General features: G+C 36.2%; 1 protein-coding gene across 4 annotated transcripts in view; it reads right to left on the bottom strand.

Moving 5' to 3' along the window:
* rnf130 (ring finger protein 130) overlaps positions 1-27,747 on the bottom strand; it is a 62,429-nt gene that overhangs the window by 17,077 nt on the left and 17,605 nt on the right. For all 4 annotated transcript variants that reach the window (XM_006631898.3, XM_015349902.2, XM_015349901.2 and 1 more), the window contains exons 3-6: positions 25,395-25,589; positions 15,503-15,753; positions 7,098-7,169; positions 1,074-1,156 (exon numbers count right to left, since the gene is read on the bottom strand). In XM_006631898.3, coding sequence (XP_006631961.2) covers positions 1,074-1,156; positions 7,098-7,169; positions 15,503-15,753; positions 25,395-25,589 — 601 coding nt within the window. The remainder of the gene's footprint in view (positions 1-1,073; positions 1,157-7,097; positions 7,170-15,502; positions 15,754-25,394; positions 25,590-27,747) is intronic.

A 27,747-nucleotide genomic window follows, 5' to 3' on the forward strand; every position in this document is an offset into this window, starting at 1 on the left:
CTTCTGGGTTACAGATGACTGCACTAACACAGCTGGATGTTTTAAAAATAACAAAAAAGTGCATTTCATTCATGACTGCACTTGTAGATTTAGACAGAAAGATATATATACTGTATATATAATCTTAGTCTATATCATTGCAGTTTTTAATAGAAGGAATCTGATTAAAATAAGCCAAATCTTTAAAGGCACTGAGCAAAGTCAACCCAATAGACTTGCTCAGAATCAATAGTAAAAGATGAACCAGGGGACATACATGGAAACCAAAGAGATGAGCACTTAAACCAGAGAAGGCACTCCTGACACAAAGGCTTGTGGGAGTCTGAAACACGCTACCCAGCCATGTTGTCAAAGCTGATACTCTGGCTTCCTTCAAGAAACGGCTGGATGAGATCCTTGGATCAGTTACCTACTAAAAACTAAACACTCTGCAGTATATCACATTTCAATAATGCTAATAGCTTTTCAATGATGTGTACAAAGATGACCAAAGAAAGAGGTATGCTGGTTGTTTTAAAAAAAACTTTCGTTGACGAACTGAAAAAAGAAGTGACAAACTCTCAAATTGTATTACTGAACAATTAGAAAAGGTTTTGGTATCTCAGGTGTATGAATCTGATGATCACAACTATTGTTATGCGTCTCCCCCTTAGCGTATTTGCCATCTAGTTGAAGTTAGTAGAAAGAAATTGCAGTTTTCTGTTCACGGATTCCTATATTTTATAAAAAATGTGACAAGAAGCTATTTTTTCTGCTTTTTGTGGAAAGAGCTCATAATGTAATGAAATCGTGCTGAATGATGTAGTGGTATAGTGAAAAGGCCTTGAGGCAACAATACTATGATTGCGAAATATGCACTGGAGACATTTTGAAAACAACATTTATGCTATATTTGTCTCAGAGCACTGCCATGGAGAGTGAGAGTTAACAGGTCTAGAGTACTGAATAAGGAATTCATTAGACAGCTGCCTTCATGTTTGACCTTGCTGGAGATAGATATCTGGAGCACAGAACGGAGGCAATGGCTTGTTTTTATGTTATTAGGAAATTAGATTTTCTGTTCAGAAACTTACTTGCAAGGCAAAATGCGAACCACGTCATTCAGCTGGTAGCCTTCGATGCAGACTGCACAGTGATTAAAGTCTGGGTCTGTTTCCTGACAAAACAAAACAAATACAAACAGAAAAAAATGCTTAATACATATATTCCAATGTTAAAACACTCCTCATGTTTCCTGACATCAATACAACCTGATGGCCAGCTCACTTTAAGTCCTTCGATCTATTACGTTCTTAACAAACTAGAGATCTTTGATGCAAGACAATAAAACAGAGAAAGAAATAGAAATAATGAAGTGCTGTGATCCAGAAATTTAATAAAAATAATGCCATTCTTAGTTAAACTAGAATCTGAATATTGTCTAGTATCAGAGCAATGATCTAATGATATGGCATCCTGCATAAGACGTTCTATTTTCATTACTTGCTTGAATCTTCAAACAAATGATAGCGGCAATAACGATCTACAAAGATTATCACTTGCACAATTACTGTAAATTACAAGATATTGAAGACATGGGAATTCTGAAAAAGTGCATAAACAAAGATGCTTTCAACATACTGTATCATAGTAATCAGATCAAAAAGATACATATATCTGTGAAAGTCCAAGTTTGCCATGCCACACTAATAAGCCCTAATAAGGGTGAAACAGCAGTGCATGGCTTCTAAATTTGCTAAATCTCAGTGCTACCCCAGTGTTGTGAAATAGCAAGAACTAATTAATATTCATTCCAATAATTCATACAGACTGCATGCTCGTAAAATCAGCTATCCTTATTTAGGGTGGATAAAAACAAAAACAATAATTACAAAAAAGAGCATATGAGTATGATGTAGATTAAATATTATATTATAATTATATACATATATTTATTATTAAATAAGAAATGTATCTCTTAAGGAGAGAATGCTCAAATTAAGGTGATGTTATAAATGGAGTACCACAGGGTCCTGTATTAGGATCACTCTTCTTCCAAATTTACATCAATGATTTATCTTCTGGCTTACCTAGCAAACTAGTGGATTTCCTCGATGATACCGAAACAAGAGGATTAGCAAACAATTCTGAAGCTGCAAAGTAAATTCTAAAGGGCTCTAATGAAATACAAGACTGGGCAAACAGCTGGCAGATGTCATTTAATGTGGACACGTAATGCACGTAAGTAGCAAGACAAAATACAGATCTACTGAACTAGAAGAAGCTACTTGTGAAAAGAATTTAAGTGTTCATGTTGACATTTCATTTTTGTCAGTTATCTACTAGCAACTACAGAGGCTGGATGGACTGAATAGCATCCTCTCACTTGCAACTATTTCTTATGTAGTTCAAGTAGGTAGCTGCATCAGCACGTGAAGGCTGCAAAGGAACAAGTAATAGGTTTATTCCATGCTGAAATGAGAAGAAAGGAAACACGTTTCGGCTGTGGAGCCTTCTTCGGGTGTGAGTTCGGGTGTGAGTTTTTAGCATGGAATAAACCTTTACTTGTTCCTTACTTCATACTGTATGTACACAAATACCCAGTAGCACTATAACAAAAATTGTATTATACATATAGCTGCCATTCAATTAAAATACTATAGAACATTTAAATAGATTCATAGATTTCAAATGTGGTTTCAGATGAGGAATCCTAAAAAATATGAAAAACAATAGAGCTTGAATTCTGCTACAGAATCTTAGCCAAGGCCTTCAACGGGTTAAAGCTTGTATGACTTTTACAGCTATGAAGTTTAAATTGCCTTCATGATAGAGTAGCTTGTCCTTCTTAACTGTCCAACCACATTTGACAATAGTCTATTGCTCTGCTTTCTCTTTCAGTGTGTTTTATTCAACACAACAAGGTAAAGAAAAGAAGGATGAGCCACAGAAAGACAGGGAGATGCAAATCAATGCAATCTTATTTATGGGACAGTGATATCAAAAAAATTGCTGACTGAAGGAAACAAGGAACTATGGCGAGGACATTTAAACCACTACGGGAGACAAAATTAGCAACAATCCTGCTTATGGCAGAAAGAGATCAATGTACTTGATGAAAGTTGGGGAAGAAAGCACGTTCCAGGTAACAAGAGAGATGTTTTTAGCTTTTCTCTCAGATAACACCACTCCAGCAACATGGATTGGCAATTAGATTTCATGCCACACTTCCTAACTGGTATTGATTATGCCAGGTGACAGCCCATGCCTAGTGCTTTTCTCTGCCAATAAGGAAGCTATTGGTTCCATGATGTACACGTAGTTCATTTCTGCGTCTATAATTGGTTTATTTCATAAACTACAAATGTATTCTGTAGAACTGGTACACATTGGACATGCGTAGGAATTTAAGAAAGCAGATTAACACAAAGATGTCTCCTAAACATCAGGCCAAGTCCAAGCATACATCCCTGGCCTGCGAGACTCTCTACTCTCCCTTGTCAGCAATGATTAATGCCCTGCACTCTGTTTGGGCTGCTTTACTGCCTGGCTGACTTTTTTCCCCACATCATTACTTCTTTATCTGCATTTGGTTCTTCTCCATGGTAACTGTTCTCTATTCTATTTTCTGTTTCTACTTCATTTGCAAAGCATTTAGGACTATTTCTTCATAGCATAGAACAATTGGGACTATATTCTTATGATGGGATAACTGCAATTATGTACAGAATGCTGATTACAACCCCATACCACTACTCTTTACTAGATTAAACAAATTCAGTGGAGCTTCAACTGAACAGATGCTTAACGTTTTTGTTACATTTGGGCAAAAACAAAAAATGCAGACCCAGATCTGTATTGTACAAGTATAACAAGTATAACCTTATTTTTATACAGAATTATATGCAAAATTTTTTGTGCCCATCTGAATGTGTTGATAATAGTGTAACAGGCACTAAAATTAATGTCACTTTTTTTAAATCACAGTGTCTGCAAAGGATTCAAAGCAGCTATTTTGAAAATCCAAGTCTTTGTCTTAAAAAACAGAAAGCCTCCACTGGGAGTGCAGAACGTGGCCTGCAGCCTTAAGAGTCTGGCAGCTGAAATGGAGTCTAATCCACTGTAAGGCAGCAGACTACAGATCCCAGGAGACAACGCACAATTGGACAGCCACTTCAAAGGTTGTACTGGGGTGATCCTCGATACAAAAACTGTATCATTGGCTCAGTATGTCTGGTCTTTAGCTGTTCTGGCTGTCAGTCCTATGACATAACACTTTTCACTCATTTCAAATTTCATTTTCAGTGTGAGAAGAAGAGGACTGGTTGTCAATAAAACATGCTGGAGGACAGCCACTTATAGTAAATTTAAAAAGTAAATAAAAAGAATAGGTTTTTGGTTCATAACTTAATGTGCAAACACCCTCTGAGCTACAAAACGTTTGCTGACAGTTTATGGCCAGAGGCATGCTCCTTGAAGGCGAGACATCGTGATGATCATCATTCTAAGTGTCGGGGTCTGTCCAAAAAACAACAGAGAATCTTTATGAGAGGGAGGATGTTCAATGATATTACAATTTAGTCCCATTTAGCCAAGGTCATGCATCTTGAATTTCATAGAGGTCGCTTCTCAACAATCAATGCTTGGAATGTGATTCTATATGCCTCACATGAGTCATTTTACATGGAGTTTTTATTTCTAGTAGCATGTGAGCTGTCTGACAATATTTAAGTAGAGGTATTCTTACTTAAATGAATAAATAAAAGATTATGGTGGTCATCTGGCGATGCACAACAAAATATACCACATCACGGACTATAACCCAGTGGATAAAAACCCAGTGAAGAACTAGTGTAGCTAGGAATCTGCTGGCATGAGTTCAAAACTCAAAATCCATGCTTTCTAACAGAAGAAAGTAAAAACAGACATCTTGATCTTTTCAGGAGAAGATATGCTCTTCATCTGATTGTTTGTTTTGATGTAGTGTTGTAGAATCTGGTAGGATCATATGTGAATGGTTCATCTTTTCCTGGAGGCTTCATCTTTGCTCTTTTTTATATATACTGTAGATAATGAGGAAAAGCAACTGATAACAGAACTCAACTTTGTTGAGCACTGGTCATCACAATCTTCATTGATTCCTTAGAATGTGCTTTAGTTTACCCGTAAAATACGAATATTATTAGACACCACGTTCACCTCAAATGTCCTGGAAATTAAATAACGGTCCTTGGAATACCAAGACAATGACCTTTAACTATGGATTTTATGTTTTTCATATGTGCCTTCAGGCAGGAACTATTTCTTCTTTTGCAGCTTGAAAAAATGGTCACATGGAGGGTTGGATCACAGGCAGGTTTTTATGTTCTCCTGGCAGATAGTTTTGGGTGTGAAGTTGTTCTTATCTAAGTAACTGCAGGGAACTGATCACAAGATTGGATGAGTGCTGTACATAGTGTACAGAGCCATGAGAGCAAAATAATGTCACATTTCAATGCTTTTTGCTAACAAACCAATTGCAAGCTTAGAATATTTTACTTTATCAATAATGTCATATAAAATATGAATAATGTGTTTCTGAGTTGCAAAATTAATACATACTTTAAGAAAGTAAAGACGACTTGAGTTTCTTAGGTCCGAGGAATTACTACATACAGTTCTATTTAAAAAAAGGACCAACGTTTCTTTTCTTTGTGTTAAAATAAGCTTCCATAGCAGGAGAGTTACTGTATCTTGACTTATCTCTCCTTCATGACACTCTGAATATTAGTGTGCACTGTAATTAAGTCCGTCATTTTAAAAGAGCCTGTAAGAATCTGTAGCTGGGGGGTATTGTAGTGGGGGATTAGCAACCAGGCCTTGTGCAACGCCTGCACTAGGATCAAAATAATTATAGTACTAGGCAGGCTTTTGAGCTAGGGATGCATGTCAGTTGCATTTCTAACAACAACAAAACAAATGTCAAATGACAAAGGTGTGAACAATAAGCAGTGGTTAGGGCTCTCAGCATGTGCTATACAAGCTTTCTGCTGTTACTGAGCAGAGGGCAGCACTGCAGTGTGTGTAACAAAAACAGAGCTACGGGTTTCTATTTTGTTCAATTGAATGAATTATGTGGAATGTTTAGTCATTTATTGTCTTGTTGCATGTTCTGCTGTATCTGTTTATCATGAATCTCCAAAAGTTTGGTAGTACTGTATATTCAGCTAGCAAAGAACAATGATCAAATCAGACAGAGCAACATAGATTCGCTAAGCAATGGGAGTTCTGAATACACACAATACACAATAGCAAAACTAAAATAAAGGTGATACACTATTCGTGTGAGATCCTAATATCAGCTGGAAAAAGAGCCTAAGCTCAGTAATCAATTTTATTTGACTCTCAGGTATACCTCTTTTACAAGAAACAGCAAAGAATCCCCCTTCCAAAAAAATCCATTATTTTATTAGAAACAGATTTCAAAAGAAATATGATGTGGCTTATAGGGGAAAGAAAGAACTGCTCAAACACAGAAAAGATTATGTTTATTCAAATGCAGGGCTGAACCTATGAATATACTGTAGGATGAACTATGTAAAGTAGACAGACATTATCAGCTGAATTCAGAATATATCATATACCACCTACGCTCTTGATACCTCAAATGGAGACACTCAACAAGTTCTACTTCTATTGGGTGGGCTTAAGTAAGAACTGGTGATTCCAAATTTGGAAGCCTAAAAACTGCTGGCTATTCCAAGTTTCTACATATACAGGAAATTTTAATTAGGCAACAAATCAGATCATTTCTTAACTGTGCAGTCATTTCTATGCTCTATAATGGAAAACATCTATGCACTAGTTAGAGTATTCAGTCTTTGAGATGTGTGGGCATCAAAGACAAATACAGTGTTCTATTAAACACCAGTGATTGAAATAGTGTCGCTAGGTTCTAAGTCCATGGATTCAAACCACATTAATAGAATTAAATGATAATGTGAGACAAAGATTCCACCAATGAATTTCACACAAGAAAGAAAAAAACATTTATTGCTAAAGATTTTGAAAGTCCATGGAAAATAAATGCATTTTCTATCTGGATAGAAACAGCCAAGGTGAGCAGAACTCTGGCCTACCTTGTCACCTTTCTTCACAGTCCTTGTGGTAAGTTTACCAATTGCTTTCTTGGCGGCATCACCGAGCCGGCGCTGCAAGACAGAAATATGAAGCATATGAACACCTCACAGACTTTCTTCCACAGGAATGTGACATTTTTCACTCAGAGTAAACTAGCTGTTAGGTCACTGAGCATGGAAGTCATAACCTTAGTTTTCATAAAATAGATTTCTTGAGGCTCCCCAAGTTCGATTGCAAAGGAACATTACTGCACATAGATGAGCAACGCACAGCAGAATTTCTCCCTATTTAAACAGTGCAGTAAACAGAGAAGGCAAAAGCATTAAAAATAATCTGACCCATATAATGTTTATAGAAATATATGCACGTAACAAGGAATACAATAACCAAAAATCCATTAAATTAAAAACTGAGAGGATTTTGTTTTTGATCTTTCAATTAATTTTTCTCTTGACAGTTATTTTTCATAGATGTACAAACCAGTCCAGAAATAAATAGCTTAATTTATAATATCTCCAAATGTCATTCTAAAGGCTGCATTTATAAATTTGTATTATCTTTTAACAGAACAAAGCCACAAACACATTTCTTTGCGGCAGTTAAACACTTAGCAGAAACTGCAGACTTGATATGGTTTTGTCTGGATGCCAAAAAGGCTATCCTTTGCTTTTTTTTAACTTGATTGAGAGATAAAAAGAAAGCAAGCTGAGGAAAACCTATTATAACCAACAATAATAAAAATACATCTTTGAATAATCTGTAAATTTACTGGTATCAAAGAAGGAGAAGGAACACAAGCATAAAGCCAGGAAAAAACTCAGTCCAACAAGGATGGCATCATTTAAAATATAGTATTGTGCTAGTCAGCTATTCAGCTATTAAAACCCTGAGATCCATTTTCTTCTAACAGTTGAAAGCAGTCTCATTTCATTTTTTTTCTGAAAGAGAAGGATGGTGCACAAAAAACCCATCGTCTCTGGTTAAATTCTTTTCTTGTAACTGATATATCAGTTCAGTTAGGAATTCAGAAAATGTCTGTCGTTTCTGAGGTCTTATTTACCAATGAAATGACCATATTCAGAACCATGGTATTTGGAAAATAATTACAGTTTCACTTTTTTTCTGTACCATGAATACCAGGAAGGGGATTGAAATCACTTTCTCAAAAAGTGAAACAGAGGATTCTGCAAAATGCTGCTCTGTCACTTTTCAAGAAAGTCCAAGTGCTTTAGGAGAGCAGCTTGTGTGCATCTACATGAATGCAGATTTCTCTGTAATGGAGAGATCGATGTACTGCTACTGACAATCCTCCTGGGTGACACGTTACATTTTTCTGTAAGGTCCTTCATCGTCAGTTCTCTTTGACAGTCCATTTCAAAGTACATCAGTCTCCAATGACCTTTTCATGCTAACCCTGTAATATTTTTCAGCTTCTCATCTTTGCACGGTCAGTCATACACAAGCTGCTGACTATTCTCTATATTCCAGCCAATCATAATATAATTTTAGCACATTTGACAAGCTAATTAATTAGACTACATGAACCTGCACGGCTAACAAATTTCTAAATGTTACCTTACATATCCTCCCCATATCCTACAGGAGAATGATAGTTGTGTAAGAGGGCCTTGGACCATGTAGACAACAGCTGTTGGTTTGACCTTCAGAGCTAGGTATACGTAATGTTGACTCTTACACGTCATTATCATAGGGCAACTTCAGTTTGCTAAGCTTACAAACATCGAGAACCAGAAGATTGACTAGAACCGTGTAATTATAAAACACTGCCATGCCTCTTTGCTACTTCTACCAATCTCTGTAAACACCTACAGTATGCTTTAGTACTGTTTCAAAATAATTTAAAATCACAATATAGTTATGTATAGTAAGAAGTGCATTTTTGGCTAAATGATTTGAATAGCTTCTTTTATGCTGGTAAACATTACTGTATCCTCAGATAAAAAATGTGTCCTTTCTCATCACTCTGTCAAACTGGTGTATGGTCAAGCTGCAAAGTCATGTGTTGATACCAAAAGTAGCTCAGCTTCACCCCAGAGACAATAGGAATTGACAAACTACTGTAACTGGGAAATAACAATGAAGAATCTTTATCTGTCATAATTCATGAACTATGCTACCTGGGAGAAACAGCATACATACTGTATTTGAGAGGAGCAAAGAGCAGATAAAAATATAATTTTCTATTTAATCTGGTCACGCACTGCACATGAAACATCTGAACATTTTGCAGATTTTGGTAAAGACATGTAATGCGAAATTGCTACAATATTTTCCAGAACACTGTTACATTCAATTTTAAACAAAATCTACCAAACATAATCTTAGCTAACTTTAGGAGAAAAAGTTTTTTTTTTTTCCAGGTGTACTGTAAAAGTAAAATGCCAAACTGAAATGATCATGGACATATTGTTTCTTAATAGTCCCATTATGCTGATATTTTTATATAGAAAACACCTTCTGTGCCACCTGAAGACAGCAAAATTTTACAAGTAGATGAAATAAAAACCACAAATTTTGACACAACACATGGCTGATCAGTACAAGAATAATCAGAAGTACTAAATACGACAGGACATTTATATTTGCTTACAGACAGCTTCATTTTGTAGTTTTTTTGTGGTGCTCTGGAAACAAGTACTGTATCTTTATAAATGGTTAACACAACCTGAAGCTGATGAAAGAAACAAAAAAGTGGTCACGTTCTCTTGTTGGAACATACTGTTTCAAAGACAAATCAATGGAGCCTTATGACCTTTTCTGGTTTTCAACATAAACCGGATTTTTTATTATGTTTTCTTAGGATGTTTCTGATCCAAGAGATTGCTGCAGAGAGGCTGACAAAAGGCATATGGTCAAGTTCCAGATTGTGACACACCAATTCCAAGCCAAGCTTTCACTGAATGCACAGCCTGCAGTTATCCATTTAACATAATGTATCCACTGAAATAAAAAAAGGTAAAAGCAAAGGAACCCATGCAGTCAAAACATGAAAATGAAAATTTATGAAACAGACATGAGTGGGAAAGTGCATTTACGACACCAGCCAACAAACAAAATAATCCTATAAATCATAAGTAAGAGACGCACGGCTGTATTCAATCCAAAAGTAAATGCAACTATGTGAAATCCATTATCTTGATTATACTGTATGATAAATAAATAAAGAAAGGCATTTCTTGTTTGCCCGTAAGGATGTGTTATAGGCTTGTGTTCATCTGCCAAATTCCCCTTAAATTCCAGGCACCTGTCCTCAGTTGTGTGTGGATACAACATATTTAATGAAGTTGCTATACTGGTAGTTAGATATCAGCAAGGCTCAAGATGTGAATTAATTTATGATCCACTTAGAAATACTATTTCTACCTTAAAAGACTAATATCAGATTATGATTTTATTAGATACAGATTTTAAAATTCAAAAGACTTTTTCTAAAAAGCAGATACATGGCATTTTAGTGACAGTGACGGTATAGAGCACACTGAAGTGGTACACAAATACTTGGAATCTTTTTGAAAATGGCTAAAAAATTCATCTGAAAGAGACTGTTAAGAGGATGTTGCATGGTGTGGAAATTGAGCATTTTTCATTAAATTTTATTTTTTAAACCAAGCAACAGGTTCAATTTATGATTGACAACTGATTTCAAAGAACAGGAGTGCTACTGGACTATCTCATTAGCCTGCTCAGAGACAACATGTCACAACACAGCTCAACTTGCATGACAGCATGTATGTGCAACTAGGAAAAAAAAGAAGGGTGCTATTTGTTTTATACAGGAATCAAATATTGCCATATATTTTGCTGTTTACTTCTTACTACAAAATGGCAACTGTACAGTATGTATGTTTATGGGGCAAAAACAAGTAAAATCACAATGGAAATCTGATTGAAGAAGGATTTTGAAGGAATACAAATTTCTAGAACTGAACAATCAACAAGAAAGCAACCAGAAAACAAAAGCACAGGCAATCTAAGATATACCTTTAAGAAAAAAAAAACTATGCATTGGGGCCCACCTCACAATTACGCTTATATAATTGAGAACTGAGTCACACACTTTTGCATGTTAAAACTCTTCTAAATCTTTTTTTGGTTAGGCAGGTGCTAATTTGACAGCTGTGACTAAAACAATCTGACATGCCCCTTATTAAGCACCTAAAAAATGTAGTATAGAAGGATTGTGTCCAATTAAAGAAACCCTTTAATTGGGTAACATGATGTGCCTACATACTGCTGGATGTATACTGGCATAAAACAGAAAATTTAAGGTTACAGGAAAAAGCAATACTCCAAAAATACAAATGTTTAAAAGAATGCTTTCTTTTCTGCAAAATGTCACAAGAGAGGAATTCCTTCAAAAAGGCCTGTTCTTTCTTGCAGACAACAGGAAGCATGGATATAGTTGTATAAAAAACTTCCCTTTTTTCATATTGCTGCCATTTCATAAAATGGTAAAAATGAAAGTCAGAACATTTCTGAAGGCTGCTAAGAACTGTCACAAACCTTTATCTAGGTGACCTAAGGACCCTATGTACTGTACTCAATATCAATGAGGAGTTGTTTTAATTCTAATATCAGGGGTATGGAGAAGGGGACAGTTTTGTGTTCTCTATTTCAGTAATTAACCTTAAACTGGTCCAGTGAATGTTGGTCTTTCAGACATTATAATTTTTTATTGATGCAAACGTGAAACCCTTTCAGCCCACAATATGACCAGATGGAAGAGCCATACAGTGAGATTGCTCATCCACAGGAAGGACACTGAGCCTGAAGCAAGGTCAATCATCTGGCAGGTGACGCCTGCAGAATAGATTTAATTGCTTTGAACTGGAAATCTGTTGCGCCTGATTTGTATTATTAATTGGAAAGTCATTTGTCTTGGTAATTGTTGTACATATGGATGTTGTAGAAAACACTGTTTGGCATTTAGAGTCAACATAGAAAAACAGAAGGTTAAAGAGGTTTAATTTATTTGATTTAGCAGATTAAGGAAAGTCAACAGTGAAATACAAGTGCATGGGTTTGCTCTGTAATACACCTAAAATGTGTTCCCACTGTAGCCCTTCTCTTCATAAAAATAAATTCAATTCAATTTATTTTTATAAAGCGTCTTTTAACTTCTGGTTTACCCAACAGGAACAAAGCAGACCGAAGTAGCCACCGAAAGATGTGTATTCTTGTCTTTCAGGCACTTTGTTATGCCCTTGCTTCACACATTTGTAGTCATAGGCATCCTTTCACAAACTAAACATGAAAATAGTTAATTCACCAGTGACAAGGAGAAGCAAAAACAGACTAATTTTTAGTGACCTTTTCAAAACAAAATCACTTTGAAATCACTTTATATATTTCCCAATCCCCTGGTTTCTCTAAAAACATCCTCCCACATGATTAAGTCATTCTCAGATCAATCACATGGGTATAGGAAGGGAAAGAAGCTGCAGAGTGTTTCTTTTTCAGATTAACTCAGTGGACCCGAGGACTATTGAAAAAGGGATGTGGACATTTGGAGTTTTGTTTTTTTTAAATATTTTTGCAATAAACCAGGTTACGTTTTAAGAACTGCTTAATGCTGCAATCATGTTCTTTTGAGTTTAAGAATAGTCTTCGGATGTGCACAAAAATACTGACTTTCCAGTCAGATGAGATTGATTAATTTACTGACGAGTGGGCTGATTTTTCATCATATATATAATGTTTACATTTTCTCAAGTATGTTTTTTTGTTTTTAAAGTTGTTAGAACTAGCAGCAACAGAAGAGAAGATATATGTGTTTCTACACAGCAGGCACAGGAAGATAAAAGCAATGTGCACATTTTCATATCTTTTCAACAGTCAGCCCCCAGCAACAGCTGAAGCAACTGTCTTCAACTCATTTCTCAAAAAGCAGATGAAATGGGTGTTGCCCCCAAAACTTTAGACATGAGCCATATTTAAACTGTTTCCTCTGAAGTAAAACAGTGAAAATATAATGCCTTCTAAGCCATTTATTTGTGTCAAATCAATCCAGTGGACAACACAATTCTCAGGAACACTTGTTGTGTACACAATTGTTACAGAATATAATGGAAATTATATAAAGTTCAGGAGGACAAGCTGCAAATCCTGACAATCACTGGCACTAGGTAGGGTATAAATATAGGTTTTTATACTAGCTTGTTTCAGCATTTGTTACAATGACACCCTACTTCTTGAACCAATGCAGAAATGTCTTTATTTATGGAAACCGAGGTTCCACATGAAAAGACAATGATCCCTCAAATCAAGTGGGCTAATGACAAAATATTAAGACTTCTTCCATAACCACATGATTGAGGTCTTTAACTTCTGAAACAAGTATGATCATGATTTAGACATTTTAACCGAAAAGCCTTGTCTTGATTGTCAGCACATAACCCTGTCAAGTTTTTATTTCACAGCATTCTTCTTAAAGCCACTGCTAGTATCTTCAGCAGAATATGTTGATGGCCAGACAAAACAGTAGCATAGCTTTGAGGAAGTCTCTGGGATTTAAACAACATTCAGGAAAGATGTAATGAAACACTGAAAGTATAATGTTGAATCAGGAAACAGTAGACAATCTTAAACTTCTTTAAAGTAAAGTATTAGGTGTTGTCAAAGTTACTTCAACGGATCGGAATTCTCTCCTCACTTTTCTAACTTCATGTCAAACAATTTAATCTTTATTTATATTGCAAATTCAAATGCAGAGAGCAAAGCCAACCTTCTACATTAAAGTTAAAACACTTGTTTGTGTTAGCTGCAGGAAGATTTTATTTACATCTACTGTCAAACACACTGTAAAAAGCTTATAATACAGTGGAATATTGCTGTACCGCTTAGCTAGATTTAGACGTCAGGAAAAAGAGCTCATGTTAGTCAAGCCTACAGCACATACTGGGCTTGTAAAGATCTGGCTTGTCAAAAACTTTTCAAAAAGAGAACTGTCAGGGGGAAAGAAGCCAGCAGAGAAATATCTTTCAATTTAAAACTGAGCTTTGTAGTGCTATAGTTCAAAGAGATGAAGTTGAAACACAACTTCCACAAAAGCATATGCCACATTTATAGTTTTCAGATGAAAGGCACAAATACACACACGGAGCAATACTGTTCTGAGAATACAGCAGCACAAACAGCCCCCTCTCTTCAGATGGTGGTGGTGTTCATCTTCCACCACCTGGCATTTAGAGACAGCTGCTGGAAAGGAATGCTTGTGAAAGTTTTATGAGCTGAGTGTTTTTACCACATCAAATTTTCATTAGGGTTCTCTTAACCTTGTTTAAAAAATAAATTCAGAAAAAAAAGAAAGGTCAGGGAACTATGAAGGAGTCATCCCCAGGGTTGGTTTCAGAAGGCCAACTCTCTTACTAAGGGTTGCTGTGGTATGTTCTCACCCTCCTGGTCTCTTGAGGTTGTATGACAATATCAGCATGCCAACAATACATTCCACCTATGGTATTCATCTAACAGGCCACCAGGATAGTGGGCTGAAAGCCATAAATTTAGATCATAACGCTGATGATGATAACATGGCCCTCTGTAGAATATTAACATTTTATTTTTTTAATCACAAAGCACTGTAAAAAGCATGTTCAACAAAGACAACCATAACGAGATTTCTGTGTTTACCTGCCTAGTGTATAATCAGTTACCCATTTTTGTAGCCTATTTTCACTTTTCATATGCTAGCACCCATATCACCTTGCAACTCACAACTGGCAACCCACTGAAGCTCAGCAGGTGTGAGCCTGGTCAGTACCTGGATGGGAGACCTCCTGGAAAAAACTAAGGTCGCTGCTGGAAGAGGTGTTAGTGGGGCCAGCAGGGGGCGCTCATCCCATGGTCAATGTGGGTACTAATGCCCCAGTATAGTGATGGGGACACTATACTGTAAATAAGCGCCGTCCTTCGGATGAGACGTAAAACCGAGGTCCTGACTCTCTGCGGTCATTAAAAATCCCAGGGCGTTTCTCGAAAAGAGTAGGGGTGTAACCCCGGCGTCCTGGCCAAATTTCCCACTGGCCTTTACCCATCATGGCCTCCTAATAATCCCCATCTATGAATTGGCTACATTACTCTGCTCTCCTCCCCACTGATTGCTGATGTGTGGTGAGCGTTCTGGCGCACTATGGCTGTCGTCGCATCATGCAGGTGGATGCTGCACATTGGTTGTGGAGGGGAGTCTCCATTACCTGTAAAGCACTATTATTAATAATAATAATTAATTATTATTATCCCACTGTGCAGAAATTATTATAAATGCTAAAATTGAAGATAATGGGTAACACTTTACAGTCTTATATGACCACAACAAATAACAGGAGACTACAATCATTCGGCAGGTCCTCTAAACACTGTTTCAAGTCCCAGGGAAAACACTCACCTGGCTTCTGTCCCGAGCGTTGGTGTAGCGAATCTTCTGGATGAAGTAAAAGATAAGCCAGGCGGAGGAGATGATCATCAGCACGATGAAGGAGATGGAAACGAAGACCAGGGAGCCACGGTTGATGTTCTTGGGTGGACCTCGAGTGCCTACAACTATGGTCATCATCACTGTCAAGTTCTTCTCTACGAAGCCCAGAATCTCCTTGCCGTAGGACTCGGTGATCATCACAGCTACTGTGTCCCCAGTACCTACAAAAAACCCAAGTAAAGGTTTGAACCTTAGTTCAGATTAAATACTTCAGACTTCATATCTATTTCCTCAAAGAGATAAGTGCTTGGAAAGGTTGCCTTCTTGTCTACTGTAGAAAAGCTTTTTTCCTTTTTTACAGAAAACATGGATTATACACTGATGCAAAGATGACATTTGTACAGTATTATGATAAATTCAACATCTATCAATAATTACAACTGCAAATAATTGGAAATGAAAAACAAATGGAAAATCACAAACATCAGAAATTTAAATTGCTCTCTTAGTTTCAAAACCATATTTATAGATTTGCTCCATAGGACTGCACAAATTGGTAAGACATTAAAACAGTTAATTCAGTATAAAGGTCCTACATTAAGTACTTTGATTACGCTGTAGTTTTTAAGATGACTGACACTATTGTGGGAGGTTAACTCAACTTGCAAAAACTTTTTTTTTTATATTGACCTTAGGCAGCACAAGAATGACATTATGCATGGAAAAAAAAGAACACCACCCTTCTAATTAGGCTTGCTCATGACTTATTATCCTACTATTTAATTTTATAAGCTGGTTTCAACAGGCAATGTACTGTATATGGATGACTTCACTCCTTTCACAATAGAATAAGAAATCATTCTTTATCATATATATCGCACGTATATGGGGTTACTGAATGTTCAAACCACTGAAGGCTGATGCCTGTGTAGGTCTGCTGTACACCCAAATTTGTATAGTGGAAATAAATGACTCAATTCGATTGACGTTCATTACGCTACTCTTAGAAGCTTGATACAGTGCTGTTTTAACAATGAAAGAGTCACACCTGATGTGCTTAGGGGGTTCTTCTAGAACTAGTTCCTGTTTTCCCCAGAAAAGCATACAGTACATAATCCCTCTTTTCCAAGGGAAATATTCATTTATATGACAAGAACATTAAACTATCTGAAAAATTCTATGAGAGGAATGCTATCGGATCCAGACTGCTGGCCTCTGGGAAGTTCACCATGTTTAGGTATTTGTTGGCTTGACACTTCTGTGGTGAGTGACAGAGAGACTGATGCAGCTCAAAGCTTTTTCATGTCAACATTAAAAAAAAAGATTTATCATAAATATGCAGTGTAAAAAAATGCATTTGGTCTGTTACTGAAAACCATATTGTATATGAATGACTACAAAGATATGGTAAATAAGGTGGAATTTGCATATTGCACTTTATTAAAAGGACTGTCAGATTGTTACTTGTTGGTTATTAACTTATTTGTTAATTTAAGTACAAAGACCAACATTTTGCTTGGAATGTGGAAAATAGTGTAATAAAACTGGACAATTTCAAAGTGTCCAAGCTGCTCATTTTAATAAAGTGAGGTTTTGCCAAACTTGAGATAATCAAGTTTAATTCAAGATTCAAGATAATCACTAGATGCACCCAGAAAATAAAGTCTTTGTATCTTGTGAAAACCTAGGAAGTATGCTATGCTGAAAAAACACTTCAGAGCAGAAGAGTGCTAGTTTTATTTAACAAAGTTAAACATCTCTCTGGTGTTTCCGAAGATCAGCCTTGGGCCACACTGTATGATTTTAGTTGCTAAAGGTGAAATTGAGTTGACCGCAATATTATCGTAAAGATATCCAAGTTCAAGACAAACTGCCCTGGACTGCTAGCAGTAGAGTCAGGTTACTGCAGACTTCACATCTATAACTTTGATTCCCTTTATGCATTTTTCATTAGTACCAAAAACAGTTTACCATGTGAATAATAAGAATGATGTACATTTATAGAGTATATACATCACTTTTTCCTGAGTCAGGAAGTTTTGGTTTTATACAGAAGAATATCGGCAGGAAAAAAGAAACAGTGTCTAGTAACAGACAAGAAACATCTCTTATATCATTGATGAAAGATGCTGTTTTGATACTGGCATTTTATGAGCAAGGCTGCTGCGAAGGCGTTATTCTTGGTGTAAGCTAAATAAAGACTTCTTGCAGAGACCCTAACAAATTATTTGTATGATGGATTCATACAAGACGTGTGAGGCACAGTTTTCTATACAGATAAATAATTGGTTTAAAAAATTAAAGAAGTTGGACTATTTAAATAAATAAGAAAACATGAATGCAGAATATATAGTATAATTAATACCAGGTCCTAACACCAGCTTGCTGTGCAATCAAATAATAAAAATGTACACCACCAGCATGTTTCTTATATTCTCGAGAACATGGAGGATATATAAATGTGCAGAAATCATAAACAGGACAAATATTTATTATGATATTGTGTTATATTATTTACTACAGAATTACACAACATGCAAGATTCTCACAGCTACAGTATGTGCTGATTTTTAAAGATCTGCCTTCAACACACAGAAAAACAGAACTTTTCCTGAAGACAGAAATACAATAAATGGGGAAAGAGTGAGAAGAAACCCTTGTTTCACCACATAAACAAGCTTCTTCACTTTCTAGAACACAACAATAATTTCTTAAACAAATGAGAACCTTTATGCTCCCATAGTTATTTTCGCTTTAAAGGTAACACAAATAAAAAATATGCCTTTTCATAAATACTAAGACAACATGTCCCTAGATGAAGATCTACTGTGTGATCTGGTTCTCTTTTAATGCTCACATTACCTAACAGATTCTGGTTTCTTGAAATGTTGGAAAAACACTCTTTCAGAATGAAGTTGCTTTGTGTTCTCCTACTGTGTTTCTTCCCCTTGCTCTGTATGAGCTGGTTATCCTCTCTTTTCTCCATGTGATCTAAGAGAGCTGATTTAACCAAGGATCCTTGGCCATTATTACTGCCTCAAGCAAGACTGTCAGGTAAAGGGAGTTTATGAAAATACACAGAGTGCCCTTTGTCTTATCCTTTTAGGAAAGAGTGCTTTAGATGGGAAATTTAAACATTGGGCTGCCCATCAACATGCAACATAATGACACTGAGAAATACATCTCTTGTCCCTCCACAAAAAATATTTTTTCTCTGTCCCCACACTCTGATCTAAGCATTCAAAGTTTCCAATTTTTTTTGAAGCATGAGTTACCCTGTAATTGTTAAATTAACACAAATCAGTCTAAATACTATATTATAATAATTACACTTGTACATTAAGCAATATAATCTAATAAGAAATAAAAAAAAAGTTTCATATCCATCACATTAACAATGAAATGGTCATCACTTCATATTTCTGGTAGGTAAAATATAAAATACAAACTAAAATGAAGTCCTATGCATCCAAATACTCACAGGGTTCTAATTAAGCAGAAAATCTGCAAAGCTCTTTAGGGGAATTACCTGTCCACAGATCTATATTACAGTCAAATGAATGGTTTCTCAACATGGACACAAAACCTATACAGTGTATGTACAGTAGCAGGAACTTCTAAAAAATGGAAGTTAAACCATCTGGCATTAAGAGGCATGCTTCAGCACAGTAAATCAGAGAGAATCACATCCTATGCCTTGTGATTTATTGATGCTCAATGTCCTTGGTATGACACTCGGAGTGTAAGCCTTTCACAAATGTATAGCTGTTTCACAGCAGGGTTTGGTGCTCGGGGAATATCAACAACCAGGCCGTGCTGAAACTGCTATTAAAGACAATTAGCCTCAAGTGGACTTTTTCTTACAGCATTTCCCTTAACGGGCTCTGAATTCCTAGGCTTTCTTGTACCATATTTAATACATTTCACTCACAGAGAAATCAGCACTTATGGTCACAGATTTTTAGTTTTGTGAAATAAAATTGGATTCTGCTCAGTTACCGAAGGACAGATTAATGGATTCAAAAGGGTACAAACCACACAGCCAGATCAAATCAAGAAATTTAACATCTGTTTGAGTTAAATTAACATTTAGTAATAAAAGATGGATATGTGTGTGGACAAACAGGCTATCATTTTCATTTGAATTCCTGCTGAATTACTTGTTTATTAAAGAATTACTGCCTAGGGGCTGCAGTTTGGGGTCGTGTTTATAGGGGCTGGGAACTAATGAAGTAAATGGGTGCAAATCACAAGTGAGATACTGGAGTGCTATTTATGCAGTGAAGTTCTGCACTAAAATGATGCCAGTAAAATTCTCTGCTGCATAAATAGCCTAAAATCTTAACTGTGCTTTATGAAAATACATCTGTTTATACTGTTATGTCAACAAGCCTATCCACTCTGACCACTTGGACTCAATGTCTTACAATACAAAATATAACCGCTTATTCTACTTTCTGATGGCCTAGAAGGATTTACAGTATTGTTTAGTACTGGACAAAGTCATAAGAAGCATTATGTTTTAGGCTATACAGTATACAGTAGTTGATCTGGCACTCTTTTTTGTATAGTATTTTATATATTGGTGGTAGCAAATATGACCAGACTATGTATCTAATATACAGCCTGTAATCAAAGCAAGGGCAATACAACTCATAATTAGCTGGAACCAGAGCAGCATCTTACAGAATCTACTGAATTTAATCCACAGCTTCAAACGTGCATTAAAGGTACCACTAATGCAAAAACACTAACAACTCAAACAACCTGCTTTTAAAACAGGTTTCAGCAGTGTAAAATTTAATAAACAGCAATGAGCAGCAATTACATTAAAAAAGAAGCAAAAAATGCTACTCACATTTTCAAGACATCATTTTTAATGTTAGAAAATTCCAGTAATTTATTAAAACTAAAAAATCCTCTGGAAAAATGGGAAAAAAAGCAACAAAAATGTTTGCTACTTTTTCAATTCTGTTTGCAAAGCTTTCAGACAAACACAAATGTCAGCACCATGTCAAAAGTATGCAAAAGATAAATAATTTTACTGTCATCACTCTATTGCTATTAAAAATACTTATTTTGGTTTTAAAAACATCTGGGATTCACTATTGTTTACTACTGTATATATCTATCCAGTCTGAACTTTGTTCTCTGGCAGTGACTCCTACACCTGCTCAGAAGTAAATTAAGATATGCAGACACATTCCTCCATCATGCCCACCTGTATAGCCATTCATTTTTGACACAGCTCCACAATGCCTCAAACATAGAGGTCAGTGCTAAAAAAAGGTGTCTTATGTTTCCCTGCATTAGTCCAACTTAATGAGAGGCAAAGGTGAGCTTTCATGCTGTAGAAATGAAACCTTACAACAACCAATTCTGAAGGAACTTCTCTAAACAAATAATCCAGTTGAACAGGCTTATGAATCACTGAATACAGTGAAGAAAAAAACTTTTATTTGCATTAAAATAAATAATTGTGTGTTCAAAACAGAAGTAAGAAAAGGAAATGGGAGCTTATCTGGTTCTTCAACATCACCGGAGCAGCTCCAGTTACAGCACCAAAACAGGAAAATGCCATGACATCTGCTTTTACTTACCCAGCATTTAAAAAAGAATGCAAGTAGGTCAAACGTGTCTTAACAGCTAATAGTTTCTTCAATAATCATATGCTTGACACTGAAGCCAATTTTAGTCTTTACGTTTACAGATAATTATAAACATATTCCTCTCCCACCATGTACCAATGAGTGCTCTAAATAATATTGCTCCCCAAATTCTCATATAAACTTGCTGCAAGGGTTCTGGAATATAAAAAAACAGTAATTGTTTACCAAATACTGTCAACTGATTGTATTTCAAATCTGTGTCAGCTGAAGATTAAAAAAATGCTGAACAAACAGGATACCAATATTTATCAAAGTCTTAACTGATATGACCTTACACCGGCTGCTGAGTTAATTTGCTTGGCGAGAGAAGGGTGAAAAGGGCTGCACTAGAAACAAAAACCTTGGTACTGTCACTTTAGTTTGTCATTAGGATTATGCAAGTCTTGTGTGGATATTTACCGGGTCATAGAGTTCATAGCAGGCAATGTTGATTTCAAAAGTTTGAAGACACCTTACCCTTTTCACTTTTACACTTGTTAAAGCCAAATGAGAGATATTTATAGTTTGCTTTTCATCTCTCCATTCATTTTCTAACTGTTTTATCCAGTATCCAGGAGCCTACCCTGGCAAGCAATGGATGCAAGGCAGGGTACAGTCCAGACAGGATGCCAGTCTACTGCAGAGTACACACAGAACAGACACACACTCTCTCACGCCAGACCCAAATTCACCAGAAGACAATTAACCTACAAGTTCAATTCTTTGGGAGGAAACCAGAGCACCCGGCAAAAACCCACACAAACACTGGAAGAACATACCAACTCCACACAGATAACAGCTAGGAAACGAACCCAGGCCACGAGCCCTGCGAAATGGTGATGATACCCAGTGTGACAACCTATTTTTTTCATAATAATAACTTATCTAAAATACATAAGTACTGTACGTAGTGAGCGTTGCTATCACAGTTGGTTGCAAAACACAATCTGCAGGAACTGTTGATGAAATAAAATGGCAGAATAAACAAAAGCATTAACACAACACACTGTTTTAAATTATTATCATTACTAAACTTAATCACAACTGCTATGGTGCCTCTTTTGTAGAAGTGGAGGCTTCAAATCTGATTTCACCTAACATTTTCAGGAATTATTATAGCACAGCAAGTCTGACAACATCAGGGGGCTCTCCAATTACATGTAGTAAAGCAAATCAACACAGACTGGACCACAGGTGAAAAAAGCACAAAACAACAACTAGCTGTTTAACTGTCATTTAAGAAATGACAACATCACACTTTATCAGCCTAAGGCTTATATCTATATTGAATTTCCACTGAAAACTTAATAAAAAGAAAAGTGTTCTTCATTAGGCTGTAAACGTATCAAAAGCAATGAAATGTCACTTTTAGGGAAGCAGAAGTATAAACATTTTCCATAATAACAACAACCCCTTCAGTAAAAAAAAGAAGAACAAATAAAAAAAATACAAAACAGCTTTAAACCCCTAGCGCTTATCAAAATGACATTTATACAGATGCACTCTATCAGTGATTAAATGGCTCAGGAAACAGACAAGAACTGCTCGGCAGGAAAACCTTCATTTCAGCAGGCAAAATCTGATTTCTTTTTGACATATCAATAGTCTACCAGCTTCTTATCACAACTGTGACCATATTGAGTTTTTCTTCAGCTTTTTCCAAAATAGTTTCAGAGGAATCAAAACAGAGAAAGCTGTGGATTTAAAGAATCAATGCCCACATTCAAATTTATGCATGCGCAAAATCAAGCAACATTCTGTCTTATATTGCATTGGCAAGTTTTTATTCTATCTAATCCTTAATCTTCTGAAGTGTGACTTATTAAGAAGTTAAGGATCATTTCAAAAACTGAAGTACTGGCTGGATCAAAGTCTGAAAATAAATGGTGTGCACTAAAGAGCTGAGACTGCCCTCCCCTACCCTAGGGGCAAGTTTGTATTCACCCACCACATATTGCAGTAAAAGCAAGCAGCAAGATCAACATCAGCTTTCTTCCAAATAGTTCTTTCAGGATTTACCATGGTAATTAATTTAACTCAAGAGTACTGGTGTCACTATTAAGCTTTTTTTCCATGCAAAAGTGTTAACATTGTTAAATTTTAATCTTTTTCTTCTAGTTTGACTGTAATTTTGCCAAACAGAAGGAAGAGATCTGTGCCCCAGTCTAACGTTTTTGTGGTTGGAGACTTTGTGCCAATAAGTAGGTGCTGTCGGACCTTAAAATGGGCAATATATGCTCACACAACGAGTCCATGGTCATATACTTCTTGAGACCATGCTTAAGAGAAAATATATTCTTGCTGCCTTTACATTAGAAAGTTTTTAACAAGAGGGACCTGCAAGGATCATGAGTGGTCCTTTCACACCAAGTTCATTTGAGCATTTGGTATAAATTCAAGTGTGGTTCAGTTTGTTTGGAGTCACAGGTGAAAACTAATGATGATGTCAGGAGGACACAAATCATGTCAAATCAAGTGAGACTACTTGAAGAATTCTCCAGTCCCTCATCTCTCACTATATCCCCTGTAAATTTCTCTATCAACTGACTCACCAGACATTCTCCACCAGACTGGTTATCCCTCCTCTCCATTCATGCAAAAAGATACTGACTACATATTTAAAGTTTGCAGAAAATAAAAAGATGCACATTAAAAGAAAGAACTTTCAATACAGAAACTTCAACACAGAAAATGGCCAAATAAAATACCCACAGACATTTCTATATTTAAATTTCCGTCGGTCTGATTGTGACAGGAAAGTCATGACTCACTTGCTTCCCACAGATGAAAAAAAAACAATTTTTCATGTAATGGTTGCAGCTTTGTTCAGTCCCTACATTTCATTCTTTCAGTGCAACACACTTACTGTAGGTGCTTTGATTCTACAACACAAACAGCATAGTTATAACAGCAGAACTTGTAACACTTCTTCTTGACAGTAGTGAAAAAAAGATAGAAGATAAAAACAACGCAGGGGAAATCACAGAGACCAAAAACCAACTTGATGGTGACCTTTCTGCAGAACTATCTATAGAAAATGGCAAGGAAAAAGGCTTTATTTTACACTACACTGTTTTCTCAGTTCACCAACAGATTTCCCCAGCCCAAGTCTACTTCTTCTGAATTTGTTTTCACAGTTACTTATGGACAGGTGTTGCAAAAACATGGGAGCATCTAAAAAATGAGTTTGATAGCAATTGTTCAAACTAATCTGTAGGAATAATATAAATGATGCTGACATTGTAAAGATAAAGCACTTTTCAGAGCAATAAACCTAGAAATACAGTACTAAGACAGTATAAGAGAAAATTAAATTACTAGAAAAAATCCTGCAACTCTTGTAAATATTAATAATATCCTGCAGCTAAACCTTGATCATTTGTCAGCCTGTAGAATAACGGTTAACTCTTACAATAACATTGAAACATTTAACTTTTCACTAATTGAAATACAAGTAAAAACAAATCTGCTGACTCTATCATTTGAAAGCTATAAATGTTTAAAGCAATTTAGTCCATAAATGAAGATTCATGCAACATCTATTTCAATTTCAACTGCTACTCCTGAAATAACCTTATAAAAATGTTAATGAATGGCCACTTTGCCACACAATCTTGCAACACGTTCGTTGATAAAAAGGCCTTGTTCTTATGTGGATGCAGTACGCTAGTGCAGAACTACAAAATATAAGACACTGTTTCTTTACTAGTATGTTTAACATTAAATACAAGAACAGTATGACACTTCTGCACAATTATATGGTTTATAGGCAAGTGGTTAGAACCATTATCTGTACTGCAGTGTAATTTGATATTGTTAATACTAAAATGGCTCAATTCCAGCATCCCAGGGCTATGTGGCTAGGCTTGTAACACGTCCTTGAGCTGCTCAGGAGATTCGTACTGCAGTGGTCAGTGCTGCTCACAGCATCAAACTACTACTACATTCAGTATAAAACGATAAATTGAGCAGATAGTGATAATTAAAGCACAATTACACTTACAGTACATGCTTTCTATTCATAAAAAAACTTTTTTATAACTAGATGTTAAACTAAGAATAGCTAGTGCTGTGGCATCCCTTCTATTTCTAAAACACTTACCTAATTCCTTCCTTAATTCACTATATTACTTAATTCCTTGCTAATGTTATTTAAAAAGAAACAGTGGTTAACAGGGCGGTACAGAACAGTTTTGTCATTGACTTGTGCCTACCTTCATGTGCCATGGTCACTGTGTCCTCCTTGGATGAGTTGTTGTAGATGACTACGCCAGAGGCATTGAAGGAGGTTGCTCTCAGAATTTTCTCCTTGAAGGTGCAGTTTCCTCTCTGGAGCAGTGCGATCCAGTGTGTTGTTTTGGGTGGGACAATGAAATGAGTCTGAGGATCACAGCCCTGTCGGTCTGCAACTGTCAGACAAAACAAAAACAGACAAAAAAGGTAAGACATACAGTAGGAACGTAAGAGGACAGTTACAGGAAAAAAACTCTAATTCTAATACAATAAGCTTCAGGGATGATGTAATTTATTTTGTCATGGCTTTTGTCTATACAATAGCAACATTTGAATCTACGTTTTGCACAGATTAGTTTCGTGTGACTGTTGGAGTATTTGCCTTCTTTATTGTTTAATTTTGCATTTGAAACTTTCTTATTATTTAGAAAATAAAAATTCTAGTGTAAAATATTTGTAATTTCCCTCCTGAACAGAAAAACTAGTGTGTCATTATCACAAGATTAGACGTTTACTACAGCAGTTCAAAAACACAAAACTCTGATAGATACAAGATTCTACTTGTTGAGCATGTACATTGCTGGTTAAACTATTCATGCTCCTGGAAATTTCCCCCCTTTTTGCTTCTGTTAGGGCTTGTTTCAACAATGAAAAAAATAAATGGGCATCAGGTGATCATCTTGCTTCAAACAGGACCCCTATTTTCGCACATTTTCACCTTATTGGGGATAGAAGCATGGGAGGCAGGAGTTAATTGGTCAAACAGTGTGACTGGCCATGTTTCCAGAAAATGGAAATGACCCAAAAATTATTTGGGTTAAAAATGATTGGGGCATTTATATGATGCATGATTAACATAATATGACAGCTTTGAAATCAATCACTATAGCAGTTCATAAGACAATTTTGGAATATTTTTCCTATATGTGACCCACCAGTGTAGCCCAGTATACCTGCCTACTATAAAATTCTGAGGAAGAAAACTGACCTTACAATTAATCAACATAGGCTTCCACTAATTGGAAACTTTAACAACTGCTACACTATATTTCATTTGACTCTTCTAAAAGTCTGACAGTTTCAAGTCTTCTATTTTCTTCAAATATACATTCACAGCATTTACTATTCACTCTCTAAAGCCTGCAGCATGACAGTATAGTTATTTTGCATATACTGATTAGGTCAAAACTGCACCTAAGGTTACTTTAAGAACTCTCTTTGTTGTGAAATCCCACTACACTTTGTTCTCAGGAAAATTAAACCCTGCTAAGCTTCATCTTCACAGCTGCTCCCTGGAGTCTGTGGAAATGCAGGACTACAATTAAAAGAGAAGTGGGAAGAAGCCTGGAAGCCCTGTGTTTACAGTGTGTGTGTCAAAAAGTTTTGCTCACACTGAACAGGGGGATTAGAAAGTCTTTCTGAGGTCAGCGAAAGGCAAGAGGTCAAACATTTGAAAGATTAATCATTCCCACATTTACAGTACACATCACAGATATAAGTATGTACAGCTCCTGCCTGAAGAACACACGTAATCCATACTGTACATACCGGTTTGCCCACATAAGTGGTCTACTCTGTGCTACAGTAAAGAATCTCATGTTCATTCCCTGAATCAATAATCTGCTTATTTTCAAACAGAAAAAGGAATCTTAAAACCATAGTCATTACTTGCATATATTTTACTTTATGGCTGATAACACTTTACCATCTTCCAGTCTGTGAAAAAAAACAACTAAAAATAATAAGTTTGGTCTGCAATGGAAAATGTTAAAATGGCTGCTGTGACATTAATGGCGATTTGCATTTCTGCAGCATTCTGGGCTTCTGCCACTTCTGCACTTGTGCAACTTGATCTCCATTCTCATTCACAGTGGGCTGCATCACATTATGAACAGGATTGTCAGGAATGGATGGGGTTTACATAGTTTTCCTTTAGCACAATCAGTCATCAGACAAGAAAACATAAAATAGAGTAAACTAAATACAGTAGTGTACTACTCATGACCTACTGAATAAGACTGTATGGCCCATGGAAACTAGAAACTATAATACTGACCTGTAACACACACAAGAACTAAAAATATTCACGCAACCAAGTAATAAACCTGGGCACGTCCCCCTTTTTGAACCTTAAACTTTAATATTATAATGCAGTTTATTATACTGTTGTAGTATATTATATAATACAGTGTGGGCGCACTGGTAAGCACTGTTGTCTCACAGTGCTGGGTCTCTGGGCTTGTATAGTCTCCCAGTGTTCTCATGTTTTTCCTCTGCAGGCTCTGGTTTACACCCACAGTCCCAAGACATACTGGTACAGTATGTTAATTGGCC

Source organism: Lepisosteus oculatus, chromosome 11, assembly GCF_040954835.1.
Source record: "Lepisosteus oculatus isolate fLepOcu1 chromosome 11, fLepOcu1.hap2, whole genome shotgun sequence".
NCBI classification, from domain to species: Eukaryota; Metazoa; Chordata; class Actinopteri; order Semionotiformes; family Lepisosteidae; genus Lepisosteus; species Lepisosteus oculatus.